We start from the raw sequence: 22,574 nt of genomic DNA, 5'->3' as shown, positions 1-22,574 counted from the left end.
GCCTGCACAACCAACGTGAATGCGTCCATCGATCACACAATGGCATGATCTCGGAGGTACCCTAGACAGGATCCACGTAAAAGTGGGTGTCGTTCCGGACCGGGTCCGTAAACCAATCGGCATTGCTTTGTACGAGACACCGATGGGCACCTTCAAGGGGCCTGAAGCCAATCGGACATGGCACCTATCGATCATCTACGTACACGGTCTCCAACATCGGATCCACGGCGAGGAGGGTCATTGCGGTGAGATTAAATAACGGGTTGACGAGGGCTAACGTTAGAGAAAAAGCATTTTCGAACAAGCCCGGTGTGATTGGCCAACTGACCGGGCGCGAGTGGACTCGGATCTGATGCATGATGCCTCGCCAGGATCCGGGGGAGTGTTTGATGCACGCTCATTAGCGCGAATAACGGGAGGCAGCGAGGTCAGGTTGGACCCGTTGAACTAGCACTGGCAGGGTAGCGAAGAAGCTCGCGATGGTGCGGCACGGAGGACTCAGAGGATTAGCATGACACCGAGGCAGTTGTTCCTCGGCCTTATACAAGTTAATAGGTCTGCAGCTAAGGGATTGGCAGGGCAGTAAGGTGTGGACCCACTGAGTGCCATAGCAGACAAAGCGGTTGTTGTGTGGACCGAGCCAGGGCACCGGGCTGGGCGGGCGGGAAGCTTTTACGGCAAGAATGACACTGACATGACAAGGCTATGGCACGCCAGAACGAGAAACTGTCCGATCGGGGTGAGATCTATGACGAATCGGATGAATCCGTTGGTACGATTGGGTCGGCAGTCCTAAACAGCGGGAGCTAAATTGGGTCAGATTGGGCGCGGAAGGCCACGGACACTGGGTGGTTTGTTTCTCTCTACGGCCATTTCTGGCTTACCTAGTGCCGCTTTGGAACAAATGGAAAGGTCGGGGGAGGTGTGGGAAGTTGCGAGTCGAAGGTTTTGGGAGATGAACGTGTCCCCAAAGATGGGAGACTTGAGCTTTAGAAGGAAGAGAAGCCAAGGTTGTCCCAATATGGGACTTGTTACGTACCTCGCTCTAAACAAGCGCCCATGAGTGGCCGGAGAGGGGCAGAAAGTGTCCAGCCCTGGGGGCTGCTCATCACCCTTGGACACGCAGCTTGGCGACATATCAACACATTGCCGGTGAGAAACCGTAGCGAGAACACACCGCTCGTTCATCCAGGGCCTGATCGCAACTGACGCCACCACTCATACACATACTTAAGCATGCTCTCCTCGCTCGGCCCTTCGCTCTTACTCCCCCAGACCGCGTCTTCCTTTCCAGCGGCTGATCCTCCCCTACCTGTACCCGGACTCGTCTTCCTGATCCTCCTGCTTCTCTCTGAGCTTCTCGCTCATTACTTGACGATCTTTCCTAGCCGTCCTCTTTCCTACCCCGGACGTCCCACCGCGTGCTTGTCTTCGATCGAGGCGTCTCGGTTCACCCATCGCTGCTTCTCCGGCTTCTACTGCGCTTCACCGTACGTCCACTTTCTGTATGTCCCGTTCGTCCGCGGCCTCACCTATATCCTTCAAATACCAGTGCAGCCTCACTCCTACCTCCCCATCCTCCCCCGCCTCTAATCTCAGCCACCTCTCTCGACATGTCGCTCCATAGCCACGTCCTGCTCCGCAAGTCCTCTGGCGCGCTCGGCTCCTCCTCTGACTTGCACTCTCGCGACACCCAGACGCGTCCCATATCGCGTCTTGCTCTGGAACATCCATTTGGCCGGTTTGCCACCAGTAGCGAAGACGAATACGCTCTCAACGTACCAGCCTTTGGCTTCAACTCGCCTTCTCCGGTGAGCAGCAATGGATCGGGTTCGCTTCGGCAACCTAGTCCAACGCCGATGTCATACAAGTCCTTCCTCGATACGCGGTCTCGAGTGTTGCGGGTGGGTGTCATAATTTCGCATCGTTCAGGCGACTGTCGTGTGCTAAAACCTGTTTTCAGCTGAGGACGGCAGCGAATGCGTCAACAATGACGGTCCTGGTGATGTTCGAGAAGAACGTGAGTTTCATTCTGACGCTCTATCAGGCGCGGTCTAGTCTCAACGCCAGTGTCTGCATTTGTCTAGCGTGCATCTGTGCGGGCGCCCATTTCGCTATGGACAACGCAGGAGAGAGAAGAGCCGAACGACATGTATGCTGTGTTCTCGAGTCACGATGATGTAAGCAGCGTTCTCATTCTTGGAGTTTCCCGATATGGCATATGAGTTCCCGAGTCGCGGTGCCCACGCTCATGATTGGCGCGTATCATCTGCGCGTGTCAATTCACGTGGCTTAGCCGTTGTCGGGTTGTCGCGGGAGCTGCCCGAGCCTGTGTCAGGCACGAGCCCATCTGTCTCCCGCTCAGACTCACCTGCTCGTGCTCGTGGCCAATTGCATTTTTATCCGAAGCCCTCGAGCCTATCCAGCCGATGTCCGACTCACATTCTAAAACTTATTTAACTGCTGTGCTAACCCGTCCGCCCATTTTTGCAACAGGCCACCGCCGCTTTCGCTCTCTCCAATCCCTCCATCATCCTCTTGCCTGCTCTCGAGAGCGATCTCGAACCTATTAGCTCCCTCAGGCAGGTTGACCTTGCCGCCAAGGTACATTTTTGAACATGGCTCGCGTGCCTGCTCTTACTCACATATACCCCCCCGATCTGTAGTTCAACAGCTCGTTAAGAAATCACACTCCTCATTTCGGTGGCCTTCGCATGTCTACGTCTACTCCAGACCTCCATAGATTAGCCCAGGCTTCTAGCTTTTCTCGCGTCATCAGTCCCGGTTTCCTCAACAACGTCGCCAATGACGAATTCGTGATATCTTCCAACCCTCCCAACCCAAAGACCACCTTTCGGCATGGTGACTGGATGTGAGTTCCATTCCACCGCGCGTCCCGCGCTCTGCCGAGTTCCGCCTGCCCCGTTTTCTTTCAAAATCAATTTCAATTCGTCTACCTTGATTGTGTGCCGTCTTCCGCCGTTCTTAGGGGCTGGGCGCTCGTTGCGACACTTTACCATTCCCTCTTCCATGTTCTAATCTGCCGGTTGCTGACTGCTGTCGCTTTTACAGATGTAACTCCCCCAGCTGTGCTGCCCACAACTTTGGGTGAGTACTAATTTCCCGTTCGATAGGGGTTGTGATAGCGCTCGACGAATCATATGACCATTCTGGAAAACCTCGATCGTCATATGCGTTCTCGGAATTTCAAAGTCCCGAGACGGCTCTGATAGAGCAGAATCTCTGGATTTCTTCGTGCCGTTTCTTTTCTTCGTGCCGTTTTGCTCTTGTTCTCTTGCATCGTCGTTTTCATGTCTTTTGCTCATCCCTCGCCTTGCATGCTTTTTCACAGACGTAATATGGCTTGTCGAGGATGCGGCTGTCCGCGGGCAGATAACCAGACTGCATACACGAAGCCAGGTGCCTGTGGGGTGAGCGCGACGGCTCGAGTACCTGCCTCGCCCCGTTTTGTTGGATCTATGGGCTCGCCTCAGTACCCGCAGTCCGCACTGCCTTCACCTAGCGCCGCCAATTTCCCCGCTTCAGTAACGTCCAATCCCCGCACCTCCCCTGCATCAGTCATCGGAGTTCAGAACACGAAGCCTCACACACCTACCCACCCTCTTTTGACCCCTTCAGGGCGTGACTTTTCGGTCGGAGGCAAGGTTCAGAACATCTCGTCGGACCCCATGTGTCCCTGCGTGATGTACTGGCCTGACAATGAGCCGCTCCCAGAGGCTGGACAGATCCGCCCGAACGCCATGGCCGGCTTCCCTGTGCGTGTATATCGCGTTCTTCTTGGTGCACTTTCTAAATATCTTGTCATTTAGCATCCTCCCATCCTGAACACTGGAAACCGCGGACCCATTGAGCATCAACCTGGTGACTGGATTTGTCTCAAATGCAACTACTTGAACTGGCGCCGGCGCAAAGTTTGCCAAACATGCTACCCTTGTACGTTACCTGCGCGTGTAGCGAGGCTTTTGTCGGACATGTGCTGACCCCGTGCCCCCCAGACGCGGAAGGAAATGGAGATTCCATCTCTGCTGCTGTGCAGGCAGAGCGCATCGCTCTTCTTACCTCGGTCTTGGCTCAAAACCAGCTCCCTCTCACGAACCACGGCATGGCTGCTGCTCATCATCAGAACGCGCGGTCTCATTCCGTCACTCCGCCTCAGCATCACCGCACATTTGCTGACCAACAACGTCCGCATCTTCCTGCGCACCGTTCTCGTTCCCACTTCGACCTTGGTACCCAGTACATCGAGTCGCAACCCATCTATGAAACATCTGGCCCTCGTCAGGCCGACAACTCGTTCCCCAGGCTGAACGACCTACAAAACGCATTACCTAATGACGCTCCTTTGCTCCCTTCGTTCCTTCATGACATTGTACAATCGCCCACGCTGTCGCCCACTTCTACTTCCTCCGCCGACCTCTCGGCAGAAGACTACGATTTCCCTTCGCCGAAAACGTCCGTTCACGGGCGTGACCGCGGAGTCAAGATTCGCCAGTCCACGTCCAACGTGAGCCTCGGCAACATCTGGCGCCTCAATGAGGAAGAAAAGAGCGTACAGCCCGGCATTGCTCTTCCCCACCACGAGGACCTTGTAGGCAACCGGAAGCGCAGCAACGAGCTTCTTCGCCGCCCTGCTGTATCACCTTAATTTATTTGTGCGTATTTTATTACCATCACCCGCATTCACCGGCGCTGACGTTCAGTATCACAGCTATTCTGTCAACTCGCATCACCACACATGTTTTTCTTATCCCGATAGAACACGGGGGACTGCAACAAAGGATATGTTTTTGGAAGATATGGCTAGAACGCTCAAATCTCGGTATTGGTATTGCTTACTACTTACAATCGCCCGCGGCCCTTGCACTTTTTTCGTTCCAAGCGGGGGCCTATTAACTTTTGTGGATCTCATATCTCTATGTCTTCTTTTTTTCCTCTTGTCATCTCAAGATCACCGGTTTTCTCGTCTCTTGGCGGACTTCACACACCTCCTCCTCTCCCCACTGAGCTGCATCTCCTCTCACGAAATCGGAACCCTGCGGCGGGCAATGCTGCCCCAGTCTCACTTAATATGGCGTTGACTCACATTTATTATCTTGGAATCTATCCTACCTTAGGCCTTAGTTATGTATCGAATACTAGGTAGTACTACGTCTCTCCGCAATGCAAAACTGTTTCCGTATCAAGGACTTTATCGCTTTCATCGAGAAAAGTACACGTGCATTACATTGCTGAAGATGAGATGAAATGTCGCTCTAAGCAAAGAAAGAAACCAACGATAATCTACAACTTCAATCGAGTATGATAATATCCTCATCCATCTCCTCGCCCAGCTGCGCACGGTCCCGAGCGACAGGCGCCTTCGACTTCGGTTTTGGCTTTGGCTTTGGCTTCGGCTTCGACTGAGTAACTGCTACCGCGGGCCCACGCACGGACTTGGACACCTTGAACGTTGCGTCGATCGTCGCTGTCACCCTCGCCCCACCGGCACTGACACCGATGCCACTCGTTGCGCCACCACTAATACTACTGCCTGCTTTAAGCCTTCCCAAGGCCCTGGCGCGCGCAATATCAAGAGGGTTCGCGCTCCCGGCGCGCGCAGGCTTCGGCTCCGGTGGAGGCACCACCGACGCAGCCTTGAATCCAAGCTGAGCAGGCGCTCGCGCCGGCCGAGGCGTCTCGTCCTCGTCCTCGTCGGAAGAAATCTCAATGACATCCTCCGCGGCAGACCGCACCGCACCACTCGTGCGCCTCGGTGTCACGTTCTGATCCTTCAAGTGAGCAGACTTGGCCGGCGAAGCGCCAGGGCTGTCCATCTCCTGATCGGACGAAAGCAGCGCGACCCTCGACGACCCTGCCTTCGACCGCGCCTGCTCGCGCACAACAGCCTTGGCTGGCGCAACAAACGACGACCCGCCTAGGTGCACATCGTCATCGCCATCCAGGTCGACAATCTCCACCTCCACGACAGAACCAGAGTCGCCTTGCCGCATGAACGTGTGCCTCGGAATCGGTGCCGCGCGCGACATGGGATCGTCGAGCGCTTCGAACGCAGGCGGGAGCGGAAACGGACGCGCCACCCGACGCGCAGACCTTGGCGGCGACGACTGCGTCGTCCCCGCAGGCTCCACCTCGTGCAGCGGCTCAAGCGGGATCGCAGCCCGCTCCAACACTGACTGCGACAAAGGGAACAACGACAACAACGACGTCCGCTCGCACGAAGACGAGGACGACGACGCGCCAAACGACGTCGCCGACGTCGCCGTTCTCGCAGAAGCCAGTGTAGACGTCGACCGCGCCGCAGACGACGACGACGCCCCAGACTCGCCCGAGGACGTCCGCGTGCCAAGCTCTTTGATAACACCTGGCGCTTTAGCGGCGCGTTGCGACTTCGACGGCGGCACTACAGGCGGCTCGCTCGAGCGCGACAGGTCGATCTCCACCCGCGAAGAACGCGCCGACGCAGGCAGCAGCGGCGAAGCTGCAAACGCATTGTCGTCTTCATCAGACGATCCAACGTCAACGTATGCAGCCTTCTTCGGTACCGCCGGTCGCGACCGCGGCCTCCGCAAGAGCACGTCGTCCGACTCCAAGCTGTTGTTACCAGAGCCGGATGACTCCTCCTGCTCCTGCGCAAGAGTATGCGCACGCGCGTGGGACGCGGGTGCCTTCTTCTTCGGGTTTGGTGCGATGCGGCTCGGCCCCGCCCGAGCGGGAGCGGGAGGTGAGGAGCCCGCGCCCAAGCCGGCTGACGACCGCCGCGGCGCCCACGAGGGCGACGGTGACGGCGAGCGCGGACGGCGCATGTGTGCTGGGAGCGGCGGGAGATTCGCAAGCGTAGGCGACGACGGCGGGCTCCCGTCGAGGTCGATGAACTCGAGATCGCTGTCGCCCGCTCTTGCCGTCCCCTTCTTGCGCGCCGCCGCCGTCTTCGGTTTTGCATTCGCTTTGGTCTTCGGCTTCGTCTTTGGCTTTGGCTTGTACACAGGCAACGCGAACTCGTCCGCACCCTCCTCTTCGAGAACATCCATAGGAAACGCCCTCAGCGCGCGCTTGCCAGCGGTCTTCTTGCCCGTCCCGGTGCCCCTGCCCTTCCTCGTACCCGTACTAGCTCCCGACGCCTTGGCAGCCTTGCGCGCCGCCTTCTCCGCCTGCGCCTCCTCAAACGCCCTCACCATGCGCGGCTCGACGCGGCGCACAATACTCGCGGGCAGCCAGAGGCGCAGCGGATCCTGCGGACTCTCGGCCTTCTTCTTCTTCGCGCCGTTCGCGCCGTTGCCCTTCCTCTGCTGCGACGCCGTAGGCAGCCCGCCCTCCTCGTCCTCGTCGAGTTCTCCGCCATCGCTGTCAGCGTCTTCGCCCAGATCGGTAGGGCCTCCCTCGGGGTCGGTGGCACCCCCGAGGTGGCGATAGAAAATCGAGTCCGGCGGGAGATACCTGTTGCAGTCGCCCAGGACACCCGACTCTGCGAGCGACACGAGGAGCGAGGGGTTGATCTGCACGCGGTACTCGGGCATGTAGTCCGTCGAGGCGTGCTTGCGCGACTGGCTGATGCCGAGCACAAGGGTGTCTCTCCCGCTCGCACCCTGCTCTTCGCCGTCGTCGACGTCGGAGCTGGGGTCAATGCGAGCGCCCCCCGCGTTCAGCATCGCGACGCCGCGCGAGCCGAAGTGCCTTCTGATCATGCGCGATGGCGTCCCGGGGCCCATGTCCTCGTCGGCGTCATCACCTACGCGACCTTTGCCTTTGTCCCTGCGCGGCGTCACAGGCACCCTCTCCGCCCGCTCCTCCTCAGCGTCCAAGACCGCCCTGCGCATGATGCGCAGCACCGCACCAGGCCAGACGACCGTTCTAAACCTTCTTATGATCACATCCTTGACGCCCCACTCGAACTTCTGCTCACACAATCTCGCCAGCATCCGCACGTCCGGCTCCCTCGCCCACCTGATCTCGCTCACCGGCGGCGCGCCCGGCCCAGGCTGACGCTCCGTCTCAGACGTGACGGGGCGCACATACGACAGAAGAACATCAACATCCGGGAACGCGTCCGGGATCTGCTTCGCCAGCGCCGGCTTCTTCGTGCCCAGACACCCGCTCGCGTTCGTCCTGAGCTCCTGTCGCAGCTGCTCGCGCCACCCGTCCAGAAACTGCTTGAGCTCCGGCCTCGTCTTTGTCTCCGCTGCCTCGAGCAGCGTGTCGCCGAGCCCCGCGCGGGCGAGCCCTGCGGCGATCTGGGGTCCGCAGCGCGCGAGGCCGTCTGTGTTGTAGTCGCCGCCGGATAAGAGGCCGATGAGGATGAGGCCGCCGCGGGTGAGGCGGATGTCTGGGTGGGTGCGGAGGTCGGCGGCGGAAAACGTAAGGGCGTGTTTGCCGTCGTCTTTGCCCTGTGCATTTTTTGCGGGCGCGACGCGGTTGCCTGAGAGGGTCTGACTTGTGCTACATAAAGTCGATTAGATAAAGATAGCTGGTTGAGAACAGGAGACGGACTTGCGAATGAGGAGTGTTGCACCAAAGAGAAAGGTGTCGCCGTCGTCTGAGAGGACAGCGTCAATGACACCGATTCTGTTGAGATAAGCAAGCTCTGCCTCCGCTTCTCCGGGGGCCTGCCACACCACCGTCAGCCCAGTTTACCTAAGATTGTGAACGACCAACCTTCCTCCACTCAAAGCCAAATGCCTCGATGACAGCCTGCATGTTTCCCTCCAACCAATGCGCACTCCCTCCCACCCTCTTTCCTCTCTTCATCGCAGGCCGCTTGGGCCCATCAAACACAAAAATGGGGAGAAACGGGAGCTCGCACAAACGGGCGCAGCGGAAGAACAGCGTCCGCAGCTCTGGGTTCTCGCCTTCCCGCCCGTACGCTGCATGAAAGAACCAGATGGACGCGTCGATCCCGATCCGGAATCCCCGCAGCCCAGACGCGTTTCGCTCGAACCCATCGACGACAGCCAGGTCAGCCAGCGAGCGCGTCACGGCCGCTGGTCTCAGTATCTGCAGCAAATGTCAGCCGTTGTCCCTTTGCAGTAGACGAGAAGAGCGCACATCCCAGAGTCCCGCGACACCCATCTTGCCCTAGTTCAAACACGCTGGTGTCGTTGGATCGTCGTTTAGGAGCTTTTGATTTTGCACCTCTTGACACGCGACGTCGACGCGCGAATATTGCAACCCATCACGTGCGCGCGTGGCTCCGACTTCCGACTCGAAGACAAGGCGCAGCATCCAACCTCATGACAGCGCTAGCCATCCATCCCACTCGTTCAGCTCTCGATGTCACTCATCGACCACAGTCACACCAACAACACGATAATATACTACCTTCAGGGAAGCTTCTTTAACGATGTTTCTTCCAGATTGACCGTGCCACATTCTGTCTACACCACTTGTTTGGAGTTAGCGCCCGCCTATTATATTGTCAAGAGTTGTCACGGCTCAGGTTGGTCCGGATAGCGTTACCGCGGCTCGGGAGCTGGCTCAAAATCCGGGTGAGAGGGTAGCTTGGCTGAATCTGAACCTGAACCTGGCCCTCTAGGTCCGGGTCAAAGAGGATCGGATCAGGGTCGGGCCAGACTGCTACTCAATTCATCTTTTAATGTTTTTACTAGCGCTGAAGCTCGTCCATTCCCGCGGGACCCCGGCGAACTTGATCTGGTGCCAGGTGGACACACGGTACACCATGTTTACGCCATTTCGACAGTATAAACATGCTGTTGCGACGAAGGAATGGCCGCTTCGACACGCTGGCAACAGCTTTTCCGCATTTGTGTCAGGACGCCCCTTTCCAGTTTTCCGACAATACTTCGGAGAAGGTGAGTGCATTCAACAGGTGATTGTACACCGATGGAATCTTTGGAGAGGGACCAGCACGTTCAACTTGCGGCATCGCTTTCTTCGAGCGCCAAACACGCTTGCCTCCGTTGACAGGTGCCCCCTGTACACTTGATCTATGCATGCGGCAACACCGACGCGCGAATAACTAATGCAACTCATCATGTGCGCGCGTGGATCCAACTTCCGCGTCGAAGACAAGCCGCAGTCATCCATCCCACTCGTTCAGCAAACGTTCAGCGGCAGCTCTCAACGTCGCTCATTGACTACAGCCGCGACAACAACACCAATGATACGAACCAGACTTCTCACTCCCTGAGGAGTTTCTATGACGGGGCGGCTTCTTCCAGATAAAACGTGTCGCGTTCTAGGACTTGGATCCGTGAACTATCTGGAATCGCTGATGAAACATGTCTGGCCGTTGGCAGCGCCTTCATCACTCCTGCCGGCCAGCAGCCCGTATAAAAGGAGGAAGACACTCTGTCCTTTGAAGCTCGTTCCTTCGATTTGCTACTATACAACTCCTGCTACAAGCCCCGACACGACGGTTCGCCTTGCGGAGGTATGGGGGAAGCGCTGACGCTCTGTCCAGTGTCCTCGCCCGTAAGCCTCGCACTGTGCATGCTCAATCTAAAGTTGACTTAGCCACCGATCTAATCTGTTCCTGCATCTTTCTGAGCTCTTCTGTATGATCACTCTCGCCGATTTGCTGCCACAAGCTTTCTCACTTGCAACTCCGAGTCTGTCGCGTTCCCTATGCTGCATCTTATCCGATTGGCTACCGACCGGAACACGCCACTTGCCGTGGCATCACCAAGTAGTTTCAGAGACGCGCACCGTGCCACATATCTAACACCACCAACCCTATTGCAGATTGCTTTTCAGAATGTATGGAAAGCCTAGTGTATCTGGCTGTGCAATCACGCTGAACATGTGAGCCCAGCGCGGGAAGTTGGCGCTCTATCTTTGCTATCTGCCTCAGTGTCTTTCACATCTCAGCGTCAATCTTTTGCTCTACATAGCGTCCAGGGCCCCGCTTGATGGTGCTCAGCTCCTACCTTATGGCAGTTGCCAACTTTACACTCTTTCCGTACGTTGCTCAACCGGATGTACTGTATTTGCTGTGACATCTGTGAGTGGGCCGCCGACTCTGCCTCTCTCGAGTGGTCCCGTACCCCTAGGATACTATGAAACGCTTCACAGCTATCACTCGGATATACTCGTCTCAGCTGAGTCCATGCTAAACTCTGGGACATTCCCTCCTTTGACCGATCCCGAAGTCTGGATTAGCGCTGTGATAGATTCATGGCAGACATAAATTGGACTTTAGATTGGAGTGGCGAGAACGCTGCTGCTGCGAGTAGCTCAGGATTTGTCTAGGTGCGATACCTCTTCGGATTGAATACGTTTCAATGCGGCAGATAAGGTCAACAAGTTTTGCTTGCAACGAAGGTTGTCTCTTTTTGCGGGCTTTCCTGTGCTCATCTCACTTCAAAAATGCCGTTACTCACTTTGCAAAACCCGACACTGCTTTTGATTGCAGTACAAATTGGCAGCACAACGAGCGCCAGAAGCAACGACCCGTTTTGCCAGCACTTAGCGCTCGTCCCCCGCCACAGTTACCTGTGTGATAGGCGCCCTTTCATGGCTTCCTAAGCTATCACGGTGTCATGTAAGCCCCGTCTAACTTTATATTGGTGCAGAAGGCGCGGCAACGCAGTGATTCTTCTTGCGAAAATGGCTAAAAATGACAGATCGCACCAGCCACTTCCTGTGCGGCAGAATATATCAATCGTTTGGACGTTACCCATCGGGTGAGATTGGAACAGGGTTGCTTTCGGACTTGGTTTTTAAGGTTACATGCAGGGTCCTCAACGCATCCGAGAGCTATTGTATCCAGAAAGAGTCTCCCAGTACCACACGATACCAGATGATGTTCCTCTTCTCGACGACCGTCTGGTTCTACGCGCATCTTTCCGAGAGCGCTACTCACGCCGAAGATGTTTACAGGATCCTGAGGCACTCAGCCTTCCGATACACATAAATACTGGGCGTTCTCCGTGTACACAAGGATCCATCTCTTCCATGTTCGGACTCCCACAGGGTAGCTGGGGTGCATCCCAGATCGACGCTCGCGCTGCTGGGCTGAAAAGCTGCTTCCGTACAAACATACAAGTGGCTTTCATCGTACTCGGCCACTTGGTACTCCTGACTTTTGGCTGGTCCTTCATTGCCGTCTTGCTCCGCCATGAAAATCATCAAATCCCACTCCCGGACATCGCCGCACAAATCGCAGCCGAGACTCCTCGAGGCGTTACATATCTAGCCAGTCTTGTCGCCACTGTTCTCAGTCTGGTGTCGACCTGGTATGTGCTACCATCCCATAGTATCTGCCTGGCGCAGTGCTATGTTTTTCGAAGGACTAATAACCCTGCTCAGGCTCTTCTCCAAGGCTGTTCTCATCCTGCTAAACACTGCCCTGCTTCGAGCATCAGGTGGGGACACCAAGGGGAACCCCGCCTACATGAAAGACTTTCATTTCCTAGTGACACTGTCAAATACTCGTTATTTTTGGAGCTTGAGCTATCCTAAGTGGATGGTTCTTTCCTTTGTTGTCTTTGTTTTGATCCATACCACGGTGTCTGGGTACGTTGAGAGCAAATATGTCTTCCTAAGAAAAATGAATAATATTTTTCATCAGCTGGACGGCTCTCTTAAACCCAACCTCGATGTTGGCACCTGGATACGTCACTGGAAGCGAACTCGACGTTGCCACTCCTGCATTTGAAGATTTCTTCGCTTCCGCGTCCTATTACCTAGAAGATTCGAGGGACTTGATTTTAGACAGTAAGTGCTCACAAACGCCCATACTGTACGAATGAAATATACGCCATCTTAGTGACCGCTGGGGCTTATAAGGAAATGTTGGGTTTGGCGACGTTGGCGGGTCAGTCTGCTGCGGGGACAGACTTCTATGAAGACTTCCCAAATTTCTTCAACTATAATGGAGCGAGTTATTCCTTCTCTACCGGTAAACCGTCCCAATCGAACTTCAGCCTTTAACCACGCTAAACGCGCGTATTGCTCGATGACAGGCGGAATACTTCCAGCTATTCCGGAATACGTCTTCGGCAACAACCAATTGCATACAAATGTTACAACAAACGGCTGGGGTCTCTATTTCATGGGCGGATATGTTCCTATAGACACCAAGGTGGTCACCAAAATTTGGGGCCAGTCGCACAATTACACAGTCCGTCAACAAGGTCTCACAGCCAATGTTTCTTGCACTCAAATAGCAGAGGGAGCGATTCAAAGCGAAAGCGGCCCTGTGATGCTACCATCTTCCTTGTGGGATGGTGATTCAGGATTCCAGTTCTGGCGATCGCAGGTCCAATGTGCCGAAACAGGTATATTTCACAGTCGTGGCATTTCGTACTGAACGATGACACCTACTGCACATAGGGGGACCTCTCAATCTCACCAATCCGTATGTCACCCAGACTTGGTCCAACAACTCAGACACAGCAGCGTGCATTGCCAGCGGTTTTCTTCCGATTATACCGTGCCCGTTACAGAATATCACGGGTGCCGACAACAACAGCTTTGGTAAGCTCATGCATGTACTAGCTCTTTGCCAAATTACTCTAACCAACGTAGTGATACACATGTCTGGCGAATGCAAGTACAGTTCAATCGGGTCAACTCTTTGCCAGGTGACACCATATGTCACGGAAATAGACGTGCTATACGACAGCGGCGTCATATATGCATGGGATATTATAACTCAGTATCCGCTCGGCGCAACAAATCCTGCTATTATGACTTACTTTGTAGGACTTGTCTACGAATTCGGGCTCTACGCACAGGGATATAGCGGAAACACTGCTGGCGACGCTGTAAACTTCATAACATCCACTTTACCAGAAACTTTTCGGGCTGATATCAACAATATATTGGTGCGCTGCTATTCCATCGATGTAGCCGCCTACGCTGATCCTGGGCCGCGTACATTAGGAAAACTACTGGCGAGGTGTGATTGAGTTTGGAGGAACCGTAAGCTTGCGTCTACGCTGCGAAACCCTCAAAGTGCTACGCTGACTAACTCTGTGACTACGCAGTACCTGCGCTCTGGATTCTCCGCAAACAGCAACCTTACCTCGGACATGAAGTCTTCCATCAACGGCAATATTTATGCCCAAACAGTAGGCTGGTCGAAGGGATGGTCTTATCGAGCTGTCATAGCGCTCATCTTTGCCATGGTCCCCCAAACACTAGTATCACTTCTGACATTTTTCATCCTTTATCAGTCGGGAGGTGATCGCCTCGGGTTTCCACCCGACTTTGACCCTTCAGACGTGTCCGATGCTCTGCTGGCAACTGATGTCAATGGGGTCTGCTCTCAAAGTCGTGACGCCGCGTTCGAAGGGAAAGTTATAAGGCTGAGGACAGAAGATGGGAAGAGGAGAATGTTGACGATCGAGTCATCACAACAAGTGCAGGAAAAATATGACGGGTATGGAACGGATAATGAAGAAGGTCACAGCCTGATGGGGGCATAAATGTGATAAAATATGTCGCACCCGTAAGACATGGGAGGTGCTTGTATTTATGTGTGGGTCTAGTACGCATCGATGACTGAAGGATGAGAGACCGATTCGAGCTCACATGTTCGCCGCGTCACTGGTCAACCACATGGCCGCCCCCGCATGAATATACTGTTGGTCTGAGGCTTCCTGGCAGTAGCTCATCTGAATTGTCTATAATCTCATTGTTTTCTGGAGTCAGTTGTGGCTTTATGAGAGCCCCAGTTAAGATAATGTTGGGATGTTCAAATGAATGCTCATTGGAAGAGGTATCGCGCATATATAGGGGTATTTCTCTCAGTCCTAAAAGTAGTACTTACATCCCGTGCGCGTGGCATTCGCCCCTCGGCATCCGGCTTCCTCATTTCGACAACTAGACGCGTCCTCCCCGGAGCGCCCGAGACGAGCACGCAACCTCCTTGCTGAAAAATTCGACAGCGCCCATCAGACCGCAGTCACGCCTACAACCATCGATAATATGTACAACTCAATCTGTTTGCACCTTAGTCATCCTCGTCAGACTTAACGCAAATTCTACCAAGACAGCATGTGGAGGCATGTGGAGGCATGTGGATGGGGCAAAGATATCGATGCAGCTCCAAGGAAGTTGAAGCTCGGCCGAACCAAACCCGTATCATCATCCGGTCTAAACTAATTTATATAAACGCCCACACAATAACAGCCCATGCATATGCGTTCCGACAACGTCAATAGAGTGCAGCGCGTGATCGTGACAATAGTGATCGTGCACGTGTACTGATACAATATCACCGTATTGTACACCAAAGCAACAAAGGGGGTAGGTAGCCAGCGGGGAATGTAAATGAAGAACAACAACAAGAGTCAATGAACAAGGGACAAGTATGAGCGAACAAAGATAACTGCAAGCTTCTGATTAGACGTACGCACGTGTAAATCTAGCCGATCAAACTCACTCTTCGCTTAAGAGCCCTTGGGAGCTTCCTTGTAGGAGATGGCCTGCTCCTCACCCATGGCGGAGATGATGCTGATCAGGAGATCCTTGCCAGCCTCGAAGTCGGCCTGAATCTGCTCGCCGAGTTCGCTGTCAGGAACACGGACATCGTCCTTGGAGGCGCCGTCCGGGGTCATGAGGTTAAGGAAACCGTCGTCGATGTTGACCTGCAAGGGCAAGAAGCCAAATTTATCAATACCATGTGCCCAGTGTATTTAGGGCCACAAGTTGACGTACGAGCTGGTATTCGTTACGGTTAACGTTGGGAACGTCCATGTTGTGGGTGGAAGGAGAGATATCTTCCTGTTATACACGGGGCACATCATCGATCACATCAGAAGCCGCATCTCATCATATCATCACAACATCGTCGTACCAATTTTTTGCCGGTGAAGATCTACGTTGTGCTGTGAGCACGACAGTGTACCAGGAAGCACAAGGAAGTGTAACTCACGTCGATAGCGACAAGGTGGACCTTGGCGTGACCGTGCTTGCCGGTCTTGGAGGTCGACATGTCGACGATCTTGCAGGGGCGGCCTTTTGTGATAAATTAAGCGTCGTGCTCGATCGAGGGGCAAGTGAAAAGAAAACGCACCCTTGATGACGACGTGACCGTTCTTACGGAGAGCCGAGCATTGCATGGGGAAGGTGTGAGAGGCGCCGGCGTTGGCCTGCACGATAAAGGAGTCGCTTGTTAGCCCTCAATTCCCCGGTCACATGCTGTGGCACAGGCTAGGGGGACAGACGAACCTGCTCAAAGGTCTGGTTGTGCTGCTCGTCGTCAGACATGGTGATGCTGTGGTGGCCGGAGGGGGAAGAAGGAAGGGTAGATGGAAGTAGAAGAAAGAAAAAAAGTCGAGTGTAGGATCAGAAAAGTTGCGATGGGACAGGATCCCGCTCTATCTGCCGCATCGCCAGTTTACACTCCGCTCGGACACTCCCGCAAAACCAGCTGGATGGTTGAGTGTAAGGTCACGGGATAAGATTACTTGCTATTACTTCATAGACTCTTGCTTTCTGACATATAACGATGCATCCATTCGGAGGTACACCCGTATGTCCTCGCTGCGAGAAGGTCGTCTACGCTGCAGAGCAGGCTATGGGCCCAGGCAGAAGGGTGAGTCGTTCAGATTCATCTTCCATCTAATCGTAACGACCTTACGTTCGCTCTGCTCGACAGCTCTACCACAAGGTTCGTCACTCGTCGACGTAACACTCATTCATTCGCTTACGGTTTATCTCTAGCCATGTCTCGCTTGCACATCTTGCAACAAGCGCCTCGACTCGTACACTCTCCTCGAACATGACGAGCAGGTATGCTACTCTTAATGCTGTGTTTGGTACTTACGCTGACTCATCGCGCACTCCAGCCATACTGGTATGCTCTCCTCCATTCTCTAACGCTCACATAATCTAACACACCCTCAGCAAGAACTGCCATGTCCGCCTCTTCGGCACCCGCGATCTCCGCCAGGCCAACTTCCCCTACAAAGCTGACCCGTCACGCCTCACATCGCCCAGCAGCTCGCCCGCTCCCCTCCCCACATCCCCCACATCCCCCAATGCCCCCCTCCGCAGCCGAACATACAGCTCCCCCAACTCGCCCCCACAGCCTCCGCAGCGCGCTATATCTCCGACGCCGTATGCATCGCAGCAACAGCGCCGAGCGTTGTCACCACCTCCGCAGTCGTCCTCTGCACAGCCCATCCTGAAGGCTACGGTGCGATATGGCCGCTCCCCGTCGATTGTGCAGAACTCACTGCCAAGTGTCGCGGACGAGCAAGCCGGCGGCGAGGGCTCCGGCACGGTGTCTCCCCCACGGAGGACAACCTCACCTGTATACGGCGTGCGCGGTGCCATGAGCCCCAAGCGCACAAGCTTCGCGCACCTCAAAGGCGGGACTGGCACGCACATAATCACAAATGGGAATCGCAACGGCAATGGGAACGGGACCGACAGCGGTGCCAACAGCACAAACGGCGACACCCACTCCACCCCGGCCGGCGACGCCGAAGCCGAAGCCGAAGCCGAAGCCGAAGTCGACGTGAGCACCAGCCCCGTAACAAGCAGCATTGACGAGATCGTGCGCTCGCCCGTGCGCTTCTCTGCAACAACCCTCGGACGTGCCTACTCCTCAGGTGCCGGGGTCGGCGCGGGCTTGGGTGTCGGCGCGACAGAGCCCGTACGCGCGCACGTCACGGGAAATATGCCTCTCAGGCAGAACACGATCGGAACGCGGTACGGAGCCGCGCTCGGAGGCGGCGGCGGCGGCACCCCGGGTCATAGTCCCAAATCGTTCTCGATTGGAGGGACGCCGGTATGCCCCCGGTGCGGGAAGAACGTGTACTTTGCTGAGCAGGTTCGTGTGTTTTGAGCCGAGCGCGTTAAAGTTTTCGAGGCTGACCCGATGAACGACAGATGAAAATGGTGGGCAAGACGTGGCACAAGGGCTGCCTGCGCTGTGTGGAGTGCAACACGTTATTGGACTCCAAGAGGCTGAACGACAGGGACGGTGATCCAGTGTGTAACCGGTGCTACGCGAAGGTATGTTTGTTGAGTATGCCAGGAAAAAATTCTGTTGGGCTCACTGGTGGCGATCATTGCAGCTTCATGGTCCTCAGGCTGGTGGGTACTCTCTTGCCGGTAAGGTTGGAGGCTAGGCGGTATATATTCAACAAAGAGAAATGGACGGTGATTTTGGTTGTAGTATTAGTTGTATGGCACACGGCGTAATGTCGGACTAGAGCAGCTGGGACGATACTTATCCGGTATACTATTGTTGTAGCACTTGCTTGCTTTTCTGTAATGTTAATCTCCCCTTGGTCCCGCCAACACTGCCGCTGAGCCTCGAATGCAATATCTTTCGACAAGGATGCTCGAGAGTCAGAGTGACTCAAGTGCTCATACATACGCTTTCATTGTCACATCCAAACCTACTATCTTTTGGAGCTTAAAACATATGCAAGACAAGTACTCTAACATTGCAAGTCCCAATACGAGCCAGTGGAGCTAATGAACCAAAAAAAACCCATTCGCTAAGCCCCGAGCGAGTGGTCATAGAGAAGTGAAAAGACATGAAGGACTTTGACGCGCTAAAACGAGGCCATCTAAGGACTGGACTGAACGAGGCAGCTTGGTTACTCCGCGGTGTACTTGTTGATTGAGTGCCTCAAGGTCAAACATGGCCGTTCTAAACAGTTCAATGTACAGCTCATTGCTATCGCTACATATTTTACAAACGTGAAGACGAGGCTTGTCAAAGTCTGGCCCAAGTCTGGCCATCCGAACTTTAAGTAAAAGTCAGAGACAAAAACATCACATAAACAGAGACAGGAATTGAACCGGGATCCTTATGAAAGCAAGCTAAGGCGCGCTTCCAAAGCATGAGCAAAGGCAGGGTCCGAAGGGTCCGGATCCTCATCGTCTTCGAGGACAAAGATGTCGGCGGCTCCTGACATATGAGCCACCTTGCAGCAAGCGGCGTGGATCCTGAGGTATTTGGGCTCCGGCAACGGGTAATTCACACCATCACTTGTCGAGAAGGTAACGTGGTCAGGAATGCCAGCATGAACGACCTGCGGGCGGCCACCCGTGCATCGAACATAATATCGGTTCGGAACGCTCTACAACAACGTCATTCGAGCCGTTGTGGGGATTACAAAATTGGGGTGACTCACAGTATCTTCTTCAAAATATAATGTAAGTTCATTGAAGGCCCTATGAACGTTGAGGTTGAAAGTAAGGACGTTGGTCAGAGAATGAACCCTTTTCTCATTGAGTTCTCCTAGGATTTTTTGGAAGCCGAAGCGGTGAATTGCGGCCCATGACGCCGATGCATAATTTCTCTACACGAACGTAAAAATCAGTTCCGGGGAACTTCTTACCAATCATACCTTGTTCGCATTTTCCAGGCTAGCGCTCATTGCCTCTGAAACAATATACGCACATTCCAAGTATCCAGAAGGACCAGGGTTTCGACCATCCTGCTCCAGTCTCATTGCTTCGTGTACGTCTAAGTAGCCGGTGGCCATACACCGATATTTATCCCGTCTTAATGCCTATAATAACAGGATATCGGACTGGACGCAACACCCAAACATGTCCAAAAGTACCTGCTGTTTTGCGGTCCAATGGTTGGTAGGAGCAAGCTCAAGCAGATTCTGAGCGTGATCCCTTATTGCTTCGAATGAGCCCGTTCTACTGGGATGGTCCGAAGTATCAGATGTCCGCTCTCTGCTTCTGCGGACTGTACAAAGTGAGTTTCTGGAGATGTCTGTGAAGAGAGGGTCCTACATGGACGAAGGAGGTATCTGCAGTATAACTTGCCAAGGCTACTGAGCAACTCCCAGAGTGGTCTTCCTTCCGGGAGATCTTTACACTTGTCGCAGGTCTCAGATGAAAGAGTGCAATCCTTGCACGGCGAGCTTTCCATCCGCTCTGCTGCACTAGCGTTGAACGGCTCATGCGTCGCAAGAGAGTCGCAGTGGATGATCTCGTCCGCGATGCAGCTGACAGTGGTAGGGATCGGCGGATACTGCATTAGGAAACCGAGGATGCGAATGTCGACGAGGCTCCAGTGGGTTGGGTCCACGGAAGAAATTGCCGTCTCCGTAGATTTGCATATGTCGTATGCTTTTCTGGCACTGGGACTTTCATAATTTAGACTATCGGGTAAAGGCTGGCACGTCCGTAAGGGCAGAGGAGATGTCATTCGGGACACAAGGGAGTGCAGAGGGGTTGAGCCAAGACTACTAATAGTAGTGACTTCTAAGCGGAGATCGGTTTGTCGGTAAAGTCCGTTACATCGAAGTTCGCAAGTTGGGTGAAGATGGATGATTTTGTGAAAGGTGCATTGTAGTATGTGTAAATATTAATACAGCTTGAGCTCGAGAGCCAGAAGTTTTATATCGTGGCTATTATTTTAGTCTTCCACTACCTGGCAAAGTTGCATAAGCCTCTAATTCGAGTCGCCATCCACCACCCTTTCCGTGTCCGCCTGCTCCAACGCGTTGATCCGCTCGCCCGACCTGCGCGCGAGCTCCCTGACTTCGGCGGGCAGCTCGGCGTTCTGCGCCTCCTGCCCGAACCTGCGACACCAGAACCGCCACCTCGCCGTGCTGATTTCGTTGTCCCCATGCCAGGGTAGCTGCTTCCCCCTCGCCGCCAGGCTCACGTCGGCCTCCTGCGCATAGCGCTCGCCGTCCGCGTGACGCGCATACAGGAAGTCACCGGCGACGAGGATCCAGGCGGCAGCGGCAGCGACATTGGAAGCGAGCCTGACGGCGGGCGGCGCGGCAACGTGGAGGTTGCGCGGCTTCAGATCCTCCTCGAGCGCGTCACGCAGCGCCCACATGGCGTAGAGACGGAAGTCGGCTGTGGCTGTGGCCGTTAGCCGCGCCACAAAGGCGTTGACGTTGGCCCACGCGCGCTGCTCGGGCGCCGTCCACCCAGCCCCGCACCCGGGCGAGTCGTTCCATGCCTCGCGCGCGCTGGGGCCCAGCATGACCAGGTCGCTCCACAGCGTACCCGAATCCCAGATCCAGTCGCGTCGCAGCGCCGTGGTCATGCGCTCGGGCGGCGATGGGTTCGGCCGCGCCTTCAGCGCCTGCACCAGCTCCAGCAGCCGCTTCTGTGGCCGCTGGCCCTCCCCCTCCCCCTCCCCCTCCCCCTCCCATTGACCCTCGCCATCCCGGGGCGAGTACCACGGGATCCGCTTCGCGGCGTGCAGCACGGCGTACCAGAGTTCCCACAGCCCGCCCTCGGTGCTGAGCATCCCCTCCGTCTCCTCCGCGGGCTCAGGGAAGTCCTCCTGCGCGCCCCACATCTCAAGCGCCTTCTCTGGGCTCCAATACTGCCGCTGGTTCCGCGCGGTGCGCTCCGACTCCCACAGCTTGCGCCCGTGGTCGGCAGTGCTGTAGGCGCGGTCGATCGGCGCTGCGAGCATCTCGACTGCCTCGGCCAACGGGAGATCTCCCGCCAGGTACCGGTCGATGGTCGACGTGTCGCCCGCGAACCAGTTTCGCACACGCGCCAGTGCGTCGATCTTGGCGGGCTCCGACAGCGATGTATCTGCGGCAATGGCGGCGGCCTCGGCGGCCTCACGGCGCTCGCCGCGTTCCCATCCCGTAAGCCCGTCGTCCCCAGCCGCGGCAGCCTGTGATATCGCCATTTTGCACTGAGGCGAGGGCAATCCAATGAAGTTTGGTGGAGACGAAAGAGTAGTGGTTGGCTGACTGCAGACAGTGACGCTGAAACCAAGGCAAGCTCACCTTCTAGGCCTCCAGGCCATAGGCATTATATAGATATGTACATCGAAGGCAGTCCCACTCGGTCGTTGACTGCTTCACTGCCCATGCGCAACCGGTGCCGAGTGACTCAGACCGCTGGACTCAACACGCAGGTCCAAAGCACTGCCACCTGCGGTAGTCAAGCGGGACTCGGCGGTCCTGCCTTTTCGATCTCTGCCTGGACGCTCAAGTATGTACTCAGTCATGATACAGAGAGGAAAATCAAAATTATATTCTGTTACCATACTATCGACAACATCAATATCTGAACTATCCCTGAACCCCATCACAAGGGTAATGCTCCTGCAGAAGCTCTAGGTAATCTGCAACTCCCCGCTCGTAATGCACAAGAAAGTTCTTCTTGAGAGCGTCATAGTCGTCGCCGTTCGCCCTTGAGTACTTTTTCCAGCTGACAGCTAGCACACGTAGCTTTGGGTTCCAGTCTCTGAAGAACTGCTGGCACAGAGGGAGGAAAGGCCCATAGTCTTCGACTTCCATATCTTCGACTACTGTGATAGTATCGAAAACGGCGGATCTGGAATCGGTATCTTTGGAGATATTCTCACGCAGCTTTGCAAGCTTCGGTGGTACTGGTTCCTCAACCTTGTGCCAGACCGCTGCCCAGACTGCAACAAAGAAAAACGACCATAAATCATCGATTGGCGTTTGGAGGTAAGGCAACCCCATTGTGGCAGCGTCGACTAGATCCTTTGACATGAATTCAACGGTACCCTTGGGATGGAATGATTAAACCACCATATCCACATTGCGATCAAACCACCTACTGAGCGCGATGTTGTCTTATCTCGTTCAAAATCGTAACCGCTGAGCTTGATGGACAGGTCTCCGTCGATGACAAAACATATGCAGTCTTTGTCTATGTTA

General features: G+C 55.0%; 7 protein-coding genes across 7 annotated transcripts; 3 read left to right on the top strand and 4 right to left on the bottom strand.

Annotated features, from left to right (window-relative positions):
- Positions 1 to 1,592: 1,592 nt before the first annotated feature.
- CONPUDRAFT_146516 (uncharacterized protein) lies at positions 1,593 to 5,179 on the top strand. Its single transcript, XM_007774905.1, has 10 exons — positions 1,593 to 1,904; positions 1,964 to 2,020; positions 2,088 to 2,180; positions 2,497 to 2,604; positions 2,667 to 2,872; positions 3,073 to 3,108; positions 3,353 to 3,776; positions 3,831 to 3,954; positions 4,017 to 4,673; positions 4,730 to 5,179. The coding sequence occupies exons 1-9, from the start codon at positions 1,614 to 1,616 to the stop codon at positions 4,664 to 4,666; spliced, it is 1,989 nt and encodes a 662-aa protein (XP_007773095.1). The 5' UTR covers positions 1,593 to 1,613; the 3' UTR covers positions 4,667 to 4,673; positions 4,730 to 5,179.
- A 46-nt stretch (positions 5,180 to 5,225) lies between these two features.
- CONPUDRAFT_146515 (uncharacterized protein) lies at positions 5,226 to 9,084 on the bottom strand (the record flags this gene model as incomplete). The annotated part of the gene is made up of 4 exons (XM_007774904.1): positions 5,226 to 8,454; positions 8,506 to 8,621; positions 8,671 to 9,009; positions 9,061 to 9,084. The coding sequence occupies 4 exons, from the start codon at positions 9,082 to 9,084 to the stop codon at positions 5,310 to 5,312; spliced, it is 3,624 nt and encodes a 1,207-aa protein (XP_007773094.1). The 3' UTR covers positions 5,226 to 5,309.
- A 1,081-nt stretch (positions 9,085 to 10,165) lies between these two features.
- CONPUDRAFT_146514 (uncharacterized protein) lies at positions 10,166 to 14,433 on the top strand. Its single transcript, XM_007774903.1, has 12 exons — positions 10,166 to 11,295; positions 11,387 to 11,515; positions 11,598 to 11,657; positions 11,710 to 12,209; positions 12,283 to 12,489; positions 12,545 to 12,690; positions 12,743 to 12,874; positions 12,939 to 13,253; positions 13,309 to 13,452; positions 13,504 to 13,802; positions 13,861 to 13,899; positions 13,965 to 14,433. The coding sequence occupies exons 4-12, from the start codon at positions 11,929 to 11,931 to the stop codon at positions 14,403 to 14,405; spliced, it is 2,004 nt and encodes a 667-aa protein (XP_007773093.1). The 5' UTR covers positions 10,166 to 11,295; positions 11,387 to 11,515; positions 11,598 to 11,657; positions 11,710 to 11,928; the 3' UTR covers positions 14,406 to 14,433.
- Positions 14,434 to 15,371: 938 nt separating this feature from the next.
- On the bottom strand, positions 15,372 to 16,191 carry CONPUDRAFT_63215 (initiation factor 5a; the record flags this gene model as incomplete). The annotated part of the gene is made up of 6 exons (XM_007774674.1): positions 15,372 to 15,569; positions 15,640 to 15,705; positions 15,779 to 15,799; positions 15,857 to 15,939; positions 15,998 to 16,073; positions 16,153 to 16,191. 6 exons carry the CDS (start codon positions 16,189 to 16,191, stop codon positions 15,372 to 15,374), a joined length of 483 nt encoding a protein of 160 aa, XP_007772864.1.
- A 241-nt stretch (positions 16,192 to 16,432) lies between these two features.
- Positions 16,433 to 18,232, top strand: CONPUDRAFT_168527 (uncharacterized protein; the record flags this gene model as incomplete). The annotated part of the gene is made up of 7 exons (XM_007774902.1): positions 16,433 to 16,519; positions 16,583 to 16,594; positions 16,648 to 16,716; positions 16,773 to 16,780; positions 16,831 to 17,761; positions 17,821 to 17,946; positions 18,009 to 18,232. 7 exons carry the CDS (start codon positions 16,433 to 16,435, stop codon positions 18,060 to 18,062), a joined length of 1,287 nt encoding a protein of 428 aa, XP_007773092.1. The 3' UTR covers positions 18,063 to 18,232.
- A 520-nt stretch (positions 18,233 to 18,752) lies between these two features.
- On the bottom strand, positions 18,753 to 19,226 carry CONPUDRAFT_63852 (uncharacterized protein; the record flags this gene model as incomplete). Its single annotated transcript, XM_007774710.1, has 2 exons — positions 18,753 to 19,025; positions 19,080 to 19,226. Coding segments are annotated over 2 exons (420 nt in total), but the record flags the coding sequence as incomplete, so codon positions are not given.
- A 983-nt stretch (positions 19,227 to 20,209) lies between these two features.
- On the bottom strand, positions 20,210 to 21,677 carry CONPUDRAFT_139443 (uncharacterized protein). The gene has a single exon (XM_007774901.1). It carries the CDS (start codon positions 21,569 to 21,571, stop codon positions 20,360 to 20,362), a length of 1,212 nt encoding a protein of 403 aa, XP_007773091.1. The 5' UTR covers positions 21,572 to 21,677; the 3' UTR covers positions 20,210 to 20,359.
- Positions 21,678 to 22,574: the final 897 nt, after the last annotated feature.

Source organism: Coniophora puteana (assembly GCF_000271625.1).
Source record: "Coniophora puteana RWD-64-598 SS2 unplaced genomic scaffold CONPUscaffold_13, whole genome shotgun sequence".
NCBI classification, from domain to species: domain Eukaryota; kingdom Fungi; phylum Basidiomycota; class Agaricomycetes; order Boletales; family Coniophoraceae; genus Coniophora; species Coniophora puteana.
Note: the sequence above shows the minus strand (reverse complement) of the source record. Positions and strands in the feature narration are given on the sequence as shown.